Genomic DNA, 15,312 nt, shown 5'->3' with positions numbered 1-15,312 from the left:
AGATAAAAAAATACTAATTATACTACATAATAATAAAAAAATATAAATCGAGAGGGAGGTACCTTAGGAGCGGGCGGCCTTGACGCGCCGGCGTTCGTGGCGCGACCGGCTCGGGCGCTGCGCGGCGGGAGTGGCCGGGCGCGGCGTGGGCGAGCGGCCGAGGCCGGGCCGTGCGGGTGCGGGCGGGGGCGAGGCGAGGCCGGGCGAGCACGTGCGCGGCGTGGACGGACGGGCGCGGGCGCGTGCGGCCACAGGCAGGGTGCGGGCGGCGGCGGTGGGCGGGCGGGCAGGGCAGGGGTGCGTGCGGGCGGGCGGGCTCGCACGCGGTATATATCCGGTCCTGCCGCGCCACAGATTAGGGCGCGACACTGCCGCGCCATGATCGGTGGCGCGGCAGGACCCACCACGTCAGCGGCCCCCTCGGACTGCTCCCACGCCACGTCAGCTCATGTGCTGCGCCACCATGCATGGTGTGGCATAGGCATTTACCCCGCCAGGAACAATAGGCGCGACTAAAAGTGTTAGTTTTAAAAAAAATCGACAGTGTTAGATTTAAAATATATAAAAAAAGGGGTTAAAATTAAAAAAAAAATCCCGAGCCGAGAGACGAGTCGAGTCCACTCCGCCACGCGCCCACGCCCCGTCCTCGCTTCCGTCTCCCACAATCCAAGGAGACCGAGCAGCAGGCGGCGGAAGCAACCCGTTGGCGGGCGGCGTGGAGTCCAGTTTTGCTCGGCTCGCCGCTGTGATCCGCCGGCCGGCGAAGCGGGGAAGAGAAGAGGGGCGGAGATTGGACAGTACGAGCAGGGGGAGATGTCAGACGCGCTGATCAACGGCCTCGCCGGCGCCGGCGGCGGGATCATCGCCCAGCTCCTTACCTACCCGCTCCAGACCGTACGTGGTTTGACGCCTCGCTGCCGACCTTCGCCCTGGATTTTTCAGTCGCTGAAATTTTGAGGTTTTCCTCGGCGCAGGTGAACGCGCGGCAGCAGACGGAGCGCGACCCCTCCAAGCCGGCGTTCAAGGACGGCGCCGCTCGCCATTTGTACCTGGTCTGCCTCCTTCCCTTCCCCTTCCCCGCCCGATTTTTCGAGTGATCTAGCCTGATTCGGGTCTAATGCTGCCCGCGCCATCTCTGAATTTCCCTCTGCTGTGGTAGGTTGTGAAGAATGAGGGGTGGGAGCGCCTGTACGGCGGGCTTATGCCCTCGCTCGTCGGCACCGCTGCCTCCCAGGTTGGTTCACTCGCCAGCTTCATTCCTCACTTTGTGAAGGTTGAGATGCTTCTGAATCGTTGCTTGTTGTGTTACTGTCAGGGTGTCTACTACTACTTCTACCAAATATTCCGGAACAGGGCCGAGGCAAAGGCCCTTGAGCGATCCCGGAGAGGGCTGGGCGATGGGTCTGTCGGGATGCTCCAGTCTCTCACTGTCGCTGCGCTGTCTGGGTAATTGGAATATATCTGAGCACCTTCTGTTGACTACTAGAAAGCAGTGCATTGTCAGAGGAGATAGTTGCTATCACTTTTGATCTTATCGATTTTATGTGCTCTTGCTGCCTAATTTGTCTCTGTCTTTTTGTAGCTGCGTCAATGTACTGCTCACAAACCCGATTTGGGTGGTTGTTACACGAATGCAAGTGAGCATATCTTTCTTCTCTGCTACCTACTTTTAGTGCACAACTGGAAATCATGTGGCAGCACATCTGAGTATTGATATTTCATTGTGTTTGCAGACTCACAGAAAGGCAAACAAACAGCAAAATCCTCAGGGTTTGACATGTGCTCTTGACTAAGGCCATTGAAGCTGCTGCAGCTGAAAACACTCCATACAAAACAATTGATGTTGTAAGTATAACTCTCCTCGTTTCTCTTGTAGGAACTAGGAAGAGATACTCTGTTCATAGTTAATGTCTTATATTAACTACATCGGGACAATCTTATAACTTTGTGTAGTTTGTTGTATCAGAAAGGCTATGCTCATCCCTCATTTCTAGATGGATTGCAATTCAGTAGCGCTTCTCTATTATTTCCACCCCGAAGATTTGTTTTTATGTTTTGCTCTTACACTAGGATGAATATCAGTATGTTAGTTTGCCACATATAATTTATACCTATAACTTGATTATATGCTTGTCCTTGTTAGTTGCTCTTTCTATGCTGTCAATTAGTCATACATGGTTGGGTAGAAGTTGGCAATGTTACGAATTTGGTAGGGTATCAGCCTGTTTTTTCAGAGGGTTTCTCCCCTAATTTCCCATGGTTCATTAGTTGAACAGGAAGAAGCACTTGACAACTACTTGATATTTCCTGAAATCAGTACTGTTTTGATGCTATGCTCACTGCTAGTATTGCATGGCAACATGCACCTCGCTTGAGCTTATTGGAAATAAAGTGGCTTGAATATGAATTCTACAAATAAATTATGATGTACTAAATGCAGGAGTTGGGGGTGTGTGGGGGGGGTGTGTGTGGTGGTGGTGGGGGGGGGGGGGGGGGGGAGGTATTTTGAACTCTGCTTTGACAAGACAGTGCATATGTGAAACTCAAAACCTCTTTGACTTTGAAAACGGTGAACGTAATATACTCCATCCACAAAAGAATGCAATTCTAGCATTGTATCAAGTCAAAGTATCTTCAGTTTGACTAACTATAAATAACAATATTTATTATATCAATTAAGTATCATTAGATTTGTCATGAGATATATTTTCTTACTATACTTATTTTGTGTCATAAACATCAATACTTTTACATATATATTTTGTCAAACTTCAGACATGTTAACCAAGAATGCACCTAGAATTGCATTCTTTTGTGGACAGAGGTAGTATACTACAACCAGTCAATGATCAATCAAAGCCAAATGATTTTTTTTTTTGCATTTGAGGATGGATGGACATCTAAGGAGCCATATTGTGATAAGCGCTGGGGGAACAGGAGAAATAACATTAGTTTAGAAGACCTCAGGTGGCACTGGTGCATGGTTGAATCCTAAGGTGTGACACTGATGCAAGGAGAGGTAGCGTTGGCCGAATTTGACATGGGAGGAGGCAGTAAAAACGGACTTGAAAGAGTGGAATACACCTAGAGAACTGTCCTTGGATAGGCACGTGGGGATCAGCTATTCACATGCCTGAACCATGAACATACTTTAGATCCCTTAATAATATCACTCTTATTGATGACTTAGTAATACTTTAGGCCCTGTTCGAAATTAGTGGGCATATTTCAATACTTTAGGGCAAGACTTTGACCACAATTACTCTATTAATGTCTTGTGATACAAAATCATAATCATAAGTAAGAAGTTTTTAATATGAATCTAATGATGTCAATTTTGAAACCATGTTATAATAAAGAAATTATTAGCCAAAGGCTTGTCCTACCGAAACAAAATACACCTACTAGCTTCAAATGGAGGTAGTATATTGTTTGTTCTTTCTTTTCCCTTTTTGTTGGTAGCATGTTAGGTTTCAGCTCTAGCCTACCCCAACTTGCTTGGGCCTAAAGGGCCTTGTTGTTGGTGGTTGTTTGACTAGGTTTAACTCCAGTTTCAGGAACTGTACAAAGAAGCTGGAGTTCTCGGCTTCTGGAAAGGGGTAATTCCGGCTCTAATCATGGTAAGTCACCTGTTGTTCACATTTTCTATTGCTTCTCAGTCACATAGTGGTGCTATTTTACAATTTTATCTGCTACTAGGTTAGCAATCCTGCAATTCAGTTCATGCTGTATGAGACTCTTCTGAAGAAACTGAAGAAGAGACGGGCCTCTAATTTAAAGGGAGCTGATGGACTAACTGCTCTTGAAGTAAGCTTTTGTTTCTCCATTGGTAGGAATTACCTCAAGTGATTTATTATGAGTTATGACAAGTACCAGGTTGCATAGCGATTATTTGCTGTATTGGGGTCTGAGGCCCTGAACCTATTGTAAAAGTGACCTGAAAGCCTGGTTGTCCGGGACATGTTTGTTTGCTCTATGTTTTACTCTAGATGTTGGAGACAATTTGGCACTGTCATCTGCCCATCTATACTAGTATTCCTATGATTTTGGTAAAACTCTAACTTCACATTTCATACATTCTTATTCAGATTTTTCTTCTTGGTGCCATTGCGAAACTTGGTGCAACTGTCGTTACATATCCCCTTCTAGTTGTTAAGGTGATTAATTAGTGGATTGGTGATAACCACAGTTGTCCACTTGCATATTTGAGTACATATTCCAAATTGATCTTTTTTCCCCTGCAGGCAAGACTTCAGGCGAAGCAAATGATTAATGATGACAAGAGGCATCGCTACAAAGGTACCGTAGTTCTCTACTTTTCATCTTTCTTTATTCAGGTCCCATTTCTTTCTGTTACTGGCTTGCTATTGAAGAATATTTAACTTGCCACCATTTCTTGCTGTTACTGATCAACTATTGATGATCTTAATGTGCCATTTCTTGCACTCAGGTACATTTGATGCGTTCACAAAGATGGTACAATATGAGGGTCTGACAGGGATGTATAAAGGAATGGGCACAAAAATTGTGCAAAGTGTCTTTGCTTCTGCTTTGCTTTTTATGATTAAGGAGGAGCTGGTGAAGGGTGCTCGACTATTGGTGACTGGTAACACTAGTCTGGTTAAGAAACTACCATCAAAGCCATCAAGATGATCTACGGCCGTCGCAAGCGTTAGTATATCTTCCTAAAAAGCCTGTTATTATTCACATAAACTGCAAAACAGAGTTGACAAGCTATAGAGGTCGCCTCTGCTTTGGAGATATCAACTGTAGGTTACACAATAGCCAGTATGATTCTCGTAGGGACCAAAGAGCTATGTTGGATAGATTATTTGTACCATTTATGTAAAATGTATCCTGGAATATTGAAACAGAGGGAAATAAATAAGCATGATAAGTTGAACTTGGGTCAACTGTTCTGAACTTCTGATTTGCTGACTTGCTTTTGCCTTATGATTTGTGCAAGGGTCGCAGAATATCTGAAAAACAACTATCATGAGAATGCAATCCTCAGTCATCTGTTCAGGTTTCTTGACCTGCATGAACTTGTTTGTAGCCTTATCGGTAAGGAGACGCATGCAGTTGGTTATCATCAGGAAGCTAAGGGAAAGTAGAACTTCTGATTTCCTTACCTAGAACTTCTGATTATTCCTTTTTAGCCCGTGTTTAGTTGATAGAAAGTTGGAAATTTGGTCACTGTAGCACTTTCGTTTTTACTTGGCAATTAGTGTTTAATCATGGATTAATTAGGCTCAAAACGTTCGTCTCGTAATTTTCAACCAAACTGTGCAATTAGTTTTTTTTCGTCTACATTTAATGCTCCATGCACGTATCGCAAGATTCGATGTAATGAGTACTGTAGCACTTTTTAGAAAACTTTTCGTGAACTAAACATGGGCTTACCCTTTATTTATCCTAGCTGTGCTGAAAGCACTGGGCACCTGCAGTTGAGTCTGCAGGTGCAGGTGCAGCTGACTTTAAACGGCAGAGTGCAGAGGAACGGTTTCGTCCCCTGACCGTCCCAAGTCAACTAGTTTGAGCAAGCTGCAAGCTGCAAGCTGCAAGCAAATTCACTTATCGCAGCAAATGTCTCATCAATACGTGGTCTTTTTTTTTTAAAATTTAGGTAGCGTTTGGTAGCGTTCTAGATTCTCCTAGAAATGTTTTAGATCAGGTTCTGTTCGCTTCGCTGAAAAAACAAGCTGAAACACGGTTTCGGCTGCTCGAAAAGTACGGATTATAAGACAAGCGAACAGAGCCCTAGATTCTCTTCATAAATGTTTGTCTGTTGAAATAGGAATCACTGGGTAAGAATCGGTGAAACGTTTAGCTATTGATCTAGATTCTCCTCGAAATAAACTAGAATCACTGCGAAACATCTATTTGGGTGATTCTTATTCCTAGTACAAAAACGTATTTGGGTGATTCTTATTCCTAGTACAAAAACGAGAAACATTTTCTGAGAATCCGAAACGTTTCTGTCATCTATTTAGGTGTTTGGCAGCGATTCTGGTGATTCACCCGAGAATCCGAAACATTTGTATCATCTAAACGGGGTAAGCATTGCGTTTTAATACTTGTAATATTAATGGATTTTTTTAAAAAAAAGAAATAGTCAAACCTGAAACGAGCGACGAGGCACTTGGCGCGACCATGTAGCCGAGACAGTGAGACAGTGTGTGGCCTTGGGAAGTTGGTCCTCTGGGGAGTGGCCGAACGCAACGGGTGGATAAGGGATAGAAGCAGCAGCTGCAGGGACAGAGCCACCGTCCTCGCCCCTCCCTGTACCTAGCGCAGCGAAGCCGGCACAATGCCAGGCGCCGCCGTAGCCTCACCTCTCCTCCTCTCGCTCTCCTCGTCCTCCTCCCCCTTCCTCTCTTCCTCGTCCACCTCCTTCCTCCCACCCCCCGCCGCCGCCGCCGCTCCGCACGCCGCCGTCAGGACGAAGGCTGCTGTCTCCGTCCTCCGCGCGCTGCGTGCCGAGGCGGCCACCCTCCCCGTGCTCGCATTCACCGGAGAGAAAGTCGGGGAGGTAACCCTCGACCTCAAGTCCGCGCCGCCCTCCACCGCGCGCGCTGTCGTGCACCGCGCTATCATCACCGACCGCCAGAACGCGCGCCGGGGCACGGCCTCCACGCTCACCCGCGGCGAGGTCCGCGGCGGAGGGAAGAAGCCCTACCAGCAGAAGAAGACCGGAAAGGCGCGGCGCGGGTCGCAGCGCACCCCGCTTCGGCCCGGCGGTGGCGTCGTGTTCGGCCCCAAGCCCCGCGACTGGTCCATCAAGATCAACCGCAAGGAGAAGCGCCTTGCCATCTCCACTGCCCTCGCCAGCGCCGCCGTGGCAGAGGACGCCTTCGTTGTCGAGGAGTTCGACGAGGCCTTCGCGTCGGGGCCCAAGACCAGGGATTTCGTGTCCGCTTTGCAGCGGTGGGGGCTCGACCCCAAGCAGAAAGCCATGTTCTTTGCCACGGAGTTCGACGACAATGTGCGGCTCAGCGGCAGGAACATCGGTTCCCTCAAGATGCTCACACCCAGGACGCTCAACCTGTACGACATACTCGACGCCCGCAAGCTCTTCTTTACTCCTGCTGCTGTAGACTACCTCAACTCCAGGTACGGAGCCAGCGTTTCTGATGACTACTATACTGATGATGAGGATGATGGCGAAGAGGAACTGGTCGAGCAAGAAGCAGGAGAAGGCACCACAGCAGAAGCTGGTCAAGGTACATAGCCACACAGTAATTTGTTGCTGTGCTGATTGCACTGCGCTGCTTGATCATTCCTCTGATGGGCATATATGGACTCTGCTAGTAACTGCTATCCTTCAGTTAGTACATGTCTCTAAACAGGTTGAAGGAGAATAGCAAATGGTAGTGCTACAAAACAGTAATGCCAATTGAATTGAATTGGATCACCATTATTTGGGGGGACATTCTATCTAAAATGTAAATTTGAATTGCCTAAACTACAGTTTCTGTTCACAGTTTATGCAGTCATAGCATGAGGTTTCAATAGCACAGAGATGTAACGGTAAATTAATTGTTGATAATGATGGCCACTGAAGGGCGGGCCTGGTGCAAGCGGTAGAGTCTTACCGCCTCTGACCGGAAGGTCCCGGGTTCGAGTCGCGGTCTCCTCGCATTGCACAGGCGAGGGTAAGGCTTGCCACTAACACCCTTCCCCAGACCCCCGCACAGAGCGAGAGCTCTCTGCACTGGGTACACCCTTTATAATGATGGCCACTGGAACACCGAGAGTGCATACTACTCAAGGGCCAAGGCATGGGGTTTGAATATCAGGTTTGTACAGGACTATGGACCTGTTTGGATCCAAGGGCTAATTGCTAGCTAGCTAAAAATTAGCTTAAATTAGCTCTAGTGCATCCAAACACGAGGGCTGTGTACTATTTTTTTTAGACAAGTCTTGTTAGCCAACTAGCTAGCCAACCATAGCTAATTTGGGCTAATTTTTAGTCCAACTAGTAACTAGCCATGTGTAGCCAAACATGCTATGTGTTTTGCTGAATAAAAAATGTATCTAAGATGCATTCTCAGTTTTTATTTTCCAATGTTCAAAATGCATTTTCATAAGATCATGTAAAAACTGAGTATATTGCACCTAAGATGGGGATCGAGGAGGGGTTTATAGGTGTCTGTTACAGTTGAACCAGTTGATAATATCACAGAATAATATCTTAAAGCTGAATTGTGCTCTGAGTGTTTATCCCATGGGTGTGCCATCTTTAATTTTAAGAGCATCTCCAAGAGTGTTTCTTAGACTCTCTCTCTCTCTAAATCCTCATTTGGAGAGTCATTCGAATAAAAATCACTCTCTATATATTTCCACCTTCCAACAACTTCTTTATATCTTATGCGCATTTTGGAGATCAATCCCCGCTCTCTATCTTCTTCTAGTGAGAAACCAGGAATAGAAGATGCCAATATTTGGAGATCTAATTGGAGAAACTGTTGATACTTTTTCTCACCAAAATCTCTATTCCTATCAATATAGAAGGATATAAAAAGACTCTTGGAGTTGCTCTAAAGGTCCTACTTAAGGGTGGGTAAAGCAAGACACTAAAGTAAACAAACAAAATAAAATCATAATAAACCTAAGACAGATATCAAACCTTTCTCTTTTAGTATTCACATGCTTCCCTCTGCACAGATCTGTCATATCTATTTTCTAGTACTGCACTCTACAGAATAATAGTTTCTCTTCTATGCTTCATTATGGCAAAGTCTACAGTAAACAAACATCAGTTTATTTTCAGATTTAATGCTCATGGATAGTTCCAGAATCAATAATTAACAATTATTTCATCCCCTGATGTCAAATATCATAGACTAAGGGTGCAGTTTGATTGAAAATTTAGATCTCAGCCCAGGAAAGAGGGGGAGTAAGGAATACGCTGGGTTCAGTAAAACAATAGCTTTTTCTTTAACACTAGTAAAATAAGGGGCTATAATGGTGAAATCTTCATAAATAGTGTGCGCACTTCTTCCTGTCATGCTAACATTACCTAATCAATGATTTCATTTGTTTGGAAGGATGCAATTTTCCTGCTACTCTGCTGTAAATTTATGATATTTTGCAAACTTCTCAGAACCTTCTTTTATGCAATTCTCAGATGCAACTGAAGAGGGCGAGGCAGACAACAGTTCCTAGGTGGGAAGTGTAGAGTTGTTGTTTCTTATTTATTATGTTACCCTCGGGTGAGAGTGATGTTGGTAATTCTTCCCTAACGGGCCTTTTGTCTGCTTTATTGTAAGTTGATAACGTTTTCTTACCAAAGCAGTATATTAGATTTTCAAACTTCACATAAGTGTATGTTTACAAATACATTATCAGGTGTCAACCACTGCATATAAAGCGTTTTCCCATCTATGCTGCAACGGCAGTTGGCAGTGGACAATTATCCTGGCACTGACGGTTAAAGTGTTGCAACGGCGGATAGCAGTGGACAATTATCCTGGCAACTGACGGTTATGTGGCTGATCGCTGAAATTGCTGACTTGTGCCGTGACAAATCTTTTGCAAGGTGTGCATGAGTTTAGTTCTGTAAGGCTATCTGGATGAATGACTGCATTGTTTACACTATGGAATGAAACCTTGCGTAGGGCATGCCAGGCTTGCCCTAGCTCCACTTGGATAATGGATATGGAGCCTGAAAGCTCCACTTGCCCATATCCTGGATATGGCGTGGGTTGGTCGGTACAGTCGTACAGACGGCTAGTCATTTTGCTCGAATTTACTTCTAGGTGTTATAACTCCTGGTCCAATCCAGCATCGTTTGAGAGCAATAACACGGGTCTCTATGAACTAATTTGATTTTATACCCGGAAGGTCAACCATTGAAAACCATCATGGAGCGGTATAGGGAGAAGAAGAATAACCTATACATGGTTTTTATTGACTTGGAGAAGGCTTATGGTAAAATACCAAAAAATATTATGTGGTGGGCTTTGGATAAACATAAAGTACCAACGAAGTACGTCAGGCTCATTAAGGACATGTACAACAATGTTGTGACTAGTGTTTGAACAAGTGATGGAGACACGGATGACTTTCTGATTATGATAAGACTACATCAAGGGTCAGCTTTGAGTCCTTATCTGTTTGCCTTAGTGATAGATGGGGTCACAAGGGACATCTCTTGGTGTATGCTTTTCGCAGACGATGTAGTGCTACTTGATGAAAGTCGGACAGGAGTGAATCAGAAACTGGAGTTATGGCGGGAGACTTTAGAGTCCAAAGGTTTTAGACTCAGTAGAACTAAAACTGAGTATATGAGATGTGACTTCGGCACTACTGCTCGGGAGGAGAAAGATATTAGTTTGGAAGGTCAAGTAGTGCTTAGGAAGGATACCTTTCTATATTTAGGATCAATGCTACAGAGAGACATGGATATTGATGAAGATATTAGCCATAGAATCAAAGTAGGGTGGATGAAGTGGCGCCAAACATCTGGTGTCCTATGTGACAAAAGGGTACCACAGAAGCTAAAAGACAAGTTTTATAGGACTGTGATTAGACCTACTATGTTGTATGGTGCAGAATGTTGGCCTACGAAAAGATGACATGTTCAACATATAAATGTCGTGGAAATACGTATGATGCGTTGGATTTGCGGGCATACAAGAAGGGATCGAGTTCGGAACGATGATATACGCGATAGATTAGAGATAGCACCAATTGAAGAAAAGTTTGTCCAACACCAGTTGAGATGGTTTGGACATGTCCAACGGAGACCTTTAAAGGCATCGGTGCGTAGTGGAATCCTAAGTCAGGATAGTAACGCGAAGAGAGGCAGAGAAAGACCGAAGTTGACTTGGGTAGAGGCAATCGGCCTGTTCGCTGGTTGGTTTCTGGGCTGGTTTGGGCTGGCTGGTGCTGGTTTGTTGTGAGAAGAAAACACTGTTGGCTGGTTGGTTTGGGCTGGCTGAAACCAACAAACGAACAGGGTGAATAAAAGGAGACTTGAAAGGATGGAATATACTCAAAGACTTAGCCTTAGATAGGAGTGCTTGAAAAACAGTTATTCACGTGCCTGAACCTTGATTGTTTCTGCTGGGTTTTAACTCTAATCTATCTTAATTTGTTTGGGACTTAAAGATTTTGGTGTCGTTGTAATCAGGGCATCAGGCATTCAGGCTAGGGATGCGCCTGGGAGCTACTCCCATGACGCACATTGCTTGGCACTTGGGCTGCAAATGAAGAAACAAATATTGATGGGACTCTTATATGTGGATAAACTGGGATAAAAGTCTCGCAAAAAGAAAAAAGAAATTGGGATAAAAGGATTATCCGGTGGCCATCCTATTTTAAGCCCATCTAAGCAGGTTGTGACCAAATGTCAGTCCTTAGATTGCCATAGTCGTTTTCAGTTGCATTTTTTTTTTTTTTTGCGTAGATTCATCTTTTTTCGCCCAGTTTGGATTCAGGGATTAAAGTTGAGAAGGTAAAAAACAAATTACAGAATCCGTCAGTAATTCGCGAGACGAATTTATTAAGGCTAATTAATCCATCATTAGCATATATTACTGTAGCACCACATTGTCAAATCGTAGACTAATTAGGTTTCAAAAATTCGTCTCGCAAAACAGTCTCAGTATGTGCATTTAGTTTTGTAAATAGTCTATATTTAATACTTCATATATGTGTCCAAACATTCGATATGACAGCGACTAAAGTTTAGTACGTGGAACCAAACAACCCGTTAGCTTGTTGCTATTGATCCATCTAGCGCCTTGTTCGCTTGGGCTTGTTTGACTTATACGCCGTACATTTTCAGCCAACGAACAATATTTTTCTCTCACATCAAATCAGTCAACAGTACTTTCAGCCATGACTTATCAGCCAAACAAACCCAATCGACATGGCGCTAACTTGAAGCTTTTCCCTCGTGTGCCGCTTCCAATTAGGGGCATCTAAGGGCATGTTTAGTTCCCAAAATTTTTCACCTCAAAGTGTCACATCGAATCTTGCTGCACATGCATAGAGTACTAAATATAGACGAAAAAAAACTAATTGCACAGTTGGGTGAGAAATCGCGAGACGAAACTTTCAAACCTAATTAGTCCATAATTAGACACTCAAACGAATGTGCTACAGTAGCCAAAAACAAAAAAAAATTCATCATCTGAACGCGGCCTAAATTATTGTTCGGTCTTGCAACTCGTATGTGAGATTATGACTGGCATAGCGGTCCACCAGACTCATCACCGGAAAAAGAGGATGTTCTTATCTAGGTTTTGCCAGCATACTTTATATTTTTTTCTCAGCTTTTGCTGGAATATAAGCAGTACCGTCCGTTTAATACTAGTCCACTATGGACGAAAAGCTTGCGAATCATGGAAGTGGGACCTGGCCACTGTATTTTCTACCCATTATTTAGGAAGTGGCCATGGCGCCATGCAGAAAGTTTGTGCGATTGATTGGCTCCGGTTTGTTTCGACTATATTTGTTTAATTGTTTGTTCTTTTGCTGCGCATTGTCTTTCTTGAACTCCTTTCTCTTTGAAAGAAGCCGTTTACTACTACTGAGAAAGAACGGTTTTCCCCCTCTGCCGCTGCTATACTAGAATATTAGTCAGAGTATATCTGCGATTTGCACTATTGACTTTATGCGGTAGAGTTTTTTTTTTCTTTTGAAAGATTTATGCGGTAGACTGTACTAGAACGTAATTGCGCCGATGTCTGATCGGCAAAAATAATTTTAAAAGAACGGCTGGGAATATTTCCCTTTGGTTCGACGTTCATGTTAGTTTATATAGGAAACAAAAGAACGGCAACGTTGATTATAGTTTTCTTTGATGACGATGCAAGTTGGTCTAATTTTCTTGTGCGTGCAATTCTGCTAGCTCCGTACACCCTCTGTCCCTAAATATCGTTTGCGTGCTGATAAATTTGATTAGATTTATAAAAAATATAAACAACATTTATATCTTTAAATAAATTTATTATAAAAATAGATTCAACAAGCTATCTAATGATATTAATTATGTACCATAAATATTAATATTTATATATATATTTAGTTAAAGTTGTTTCTCGGAAAGAAAAACGACCGTTAAAAAGGGACGGAGGGAAGGTCTGCGGATGTCGCTGTTGGCTATCGCTGCCCGATTCCACCTAAGCCCTTTTCAGACAAACAATTTGTTCGCTTGTTGGTTTCAGCCATGGCTTATCAGCCAGTCAATAGTGTTTTTCTCTCATAACAAACCAGTACCAGCCGGACTTATAAGCCCAGAAACCAACCAGCGAACAGGCCGAAAGAATAGTTTGATGCTACAAGAGTTTTTGAGGAACCTAGAACTGGAAGGGCCGAGGCTTGTCTGGCTAATTGGCTCCAGCTTCGAATTATGTTTTCGTGCAAGCTTATTTCGTCAAATCGGATAAACTTTTAAACAAAAGACAAAACCCATCCACTAAGAAGTAAGAACTATAAATAACTTTCTCTAGTGTGTTGATCTAGTAGTAGTAGTAGGTGGTGGTGGTGGTGGTCTTCAAAAGCCTGAACTAGATCAAAGTCAGTGGGAGAAAACTTCTGGTCTGGGTCGGGCTAATAGACGATGATCGCCCTCTCAAGTATCTAGGTACCTTGATGAACGGAGTACCAATGTGCAGTTCTCTGTTATGTGCGGAGTAATTTACCCCACCCTATAATACACTAGTTAGAATAAATCTATAGCCACACAATAAATGTCTGCTCTACAGTCATGGCATATGCTACATCCACACTCATGAATGCACCTAGAAAATATAACACTATCAAAACGAATGCACCAGATTATCTCTTAGTCATTTTCTCTCATTACTCATCCAAATCCGACAACTCGTGTTTAGTGTGTCTGCCCTCCATCTCCCTCCCGTGGACCTCCCACGCGCATGCGCCGACGACCACGGTTCGAACCTCGGGTGCCTCTTTTCTCAAAAAAAGAAACATCAACGCTAAGCTCGGGGCAGAGAGCGCGGTCACGCCTCCCTCTCGTGCTCCCGGTCCGCCCGGTGGCTCCATCAGGCTCGGGCTCCCTGTTCGGCCGTGCTTCCGTCTCCCACTCCGGTGCGGGGCGGAATCCAGGGCACGTGGCAGCGGCGCAGGGCGGAATCCAGGGCGCGCGGCAGCCGCGCGGACGAGGAGGAGCGGGGGATAATGGGGTGCCTTTTCAGCTGCTTCCGCGCGTCCGTGTCTGGCGGCGATGGAGGCGTGGCGAAGGGCGACGTTGCTACCCTGGCCGCCCGCTCCCTTTGCTGCTTGCTCAGAGTAGATGCCTGAACGCCGGCGCAGAGGACTTCATCGTGAATCCCGCTCCTTGCGCCTGCACCGCCTCCACATCGGCGTCCCCAAGTTCCGTTCGTCATATGTACCTTCCTCCACACACTAGCCCCATCCCCAAATCCAAATGTTTTGATTCTGCTAGCTTGCATAGGCATACGGCTGCAGCTGCTGCGCAGTAGGTCGATCGGGACGAGATGCTGCCCCTCTCCGGCCCTCCTCAAGGAATCACGACGAGCTTGCTGCCCTCCTCCGCCAGGAATCCAAAGCGATATGAGTTGCTGCACCCATCCTCTAGGAATCCAATGGTATGTGCCCAGATCCATTCTCCAAGTACCATACCTACAGATTCTGTCCTTGCTTTCAAATAAGAAATAAGTATATCTCCAATTGTTCTGTTATGGAGAGGAGAAACAACTTCTCATTTAGAGCACGGATGCACTACTGATGTGAAACAATAATGCATATGCAGATTACGGACTCATCGTTCTCTCTTTATTCAACTTTTGTTATAGAGGCTCAACATAGTTTTAACAAGGTGCGTTCACATTTTCTATTTTTCCTTTTATTTGTTACTAGCTAGGTAGGAATATATATGTTTGAAAATTGGCAACTTACAGTGTTTGATAAGTACTGAAGTAACTGGGGTCATGAATTTCTTATCTTTATTTTCTTTATATTGGGACCACCAATTGTTCTGTTTTTTTTGTTCCTGATCTGGATCTTCTTTTTGATGTTCTTTGTTATGATTGAAAAGAACCAAACACTGTCAAATTTCTGTAAAATGTCTTACACTCTTACCTGATGTCAACTGCGTCCATAAAACGCAGGTAACATATGTGTGCTTAAAATGGACCACCATTGCATTTGGTAGTGAATTGTATTGGAGCAAGGAACTACAAGTATTTTTCTCCTTTTTCTTTATAACTCAAACACTTAATGTGGCTTCCCTGTTCATGCTAGAGTGTTCCATTTTTGAAGTTTTATTGTTTGGTATGTTCTTGTAGAAACTGTCACTATATTTGTACAGTTCCA

At 44.4% G+C, this 15,312-nt stretch overlaps 2 protein-coding genes across 2 annotated transcripts; both read left to right on the top strand.

The window, feature by feature from the left end:
• The first annotated feature begins 611 nt into the window (after nt 1-611).
• Nucleotides 612-4,923, top strand: LOC136502038 (peroxisomal nicotinamide adenine dinucleotide carrier-like). Its single transcript, XM_066497522.1, is given in 12 exon segments — nt 612-894; nt 975-1,052; nt 1,160-1,234; nt 1,316-1,446; nt 1,583-1,637; nt 1,734-1,790; nt 1,792-1,845; nt 3,552-3,620; nt 3,700-3,807; nt 4,089-4,157; nt 4,245-4,299; nt 4,451-4,923. Coding segments are annotated over 12 exon segments (1,035 nt in total). The 5' UTR covers nt 612-813; the 3' UTR covers nt 4,654-4,923.
• Nucleotides 4,924-6,201: 1,278 nt separating this feature from the next.
• LOC136502029 (large ribosomal subunit protein uL4c) lies at nt 6,202-9,387 on the top strand. Its single transcript, XM_066497514.1, has 2 exons — nt 6,202-7,223; nt 9,131-9,387. The coding sequence occupies exons 1-2, from the start codon at nt 6,311-6,313 to the stop codon at nt 9,166-9,168; spliced, it is 951 nt and encodes a 316-aa protein (XP_066353611.1). The 5' UTR covers nt 6,202-6,310; the 3' UTR covers nt 9,169-9,387.
• The last annotated feature ends 5,925 nt before the right edge of the window (nt 9,388-15,312 follow it).

The sequence above is a fragment of the Miscanthus floridulus genome, chromosome 1, assembly GCF_019320115.1.
Source record: "Miscanthus floridulus cultivar M001 chromosome 1, ASM1932011v1, whole genome shotgun sequence".
Taxonomy (NCBI): domain Eukaryota; kingdom Viridiplantae; phylum Streptophyta; class Magnoliopsida; order Poales; family Poaceae; genus Miscanthus; species Miscanthus floridulus.
This window is presented reverse-complemented; position numbering and strand designations above follow the sequence as displayed.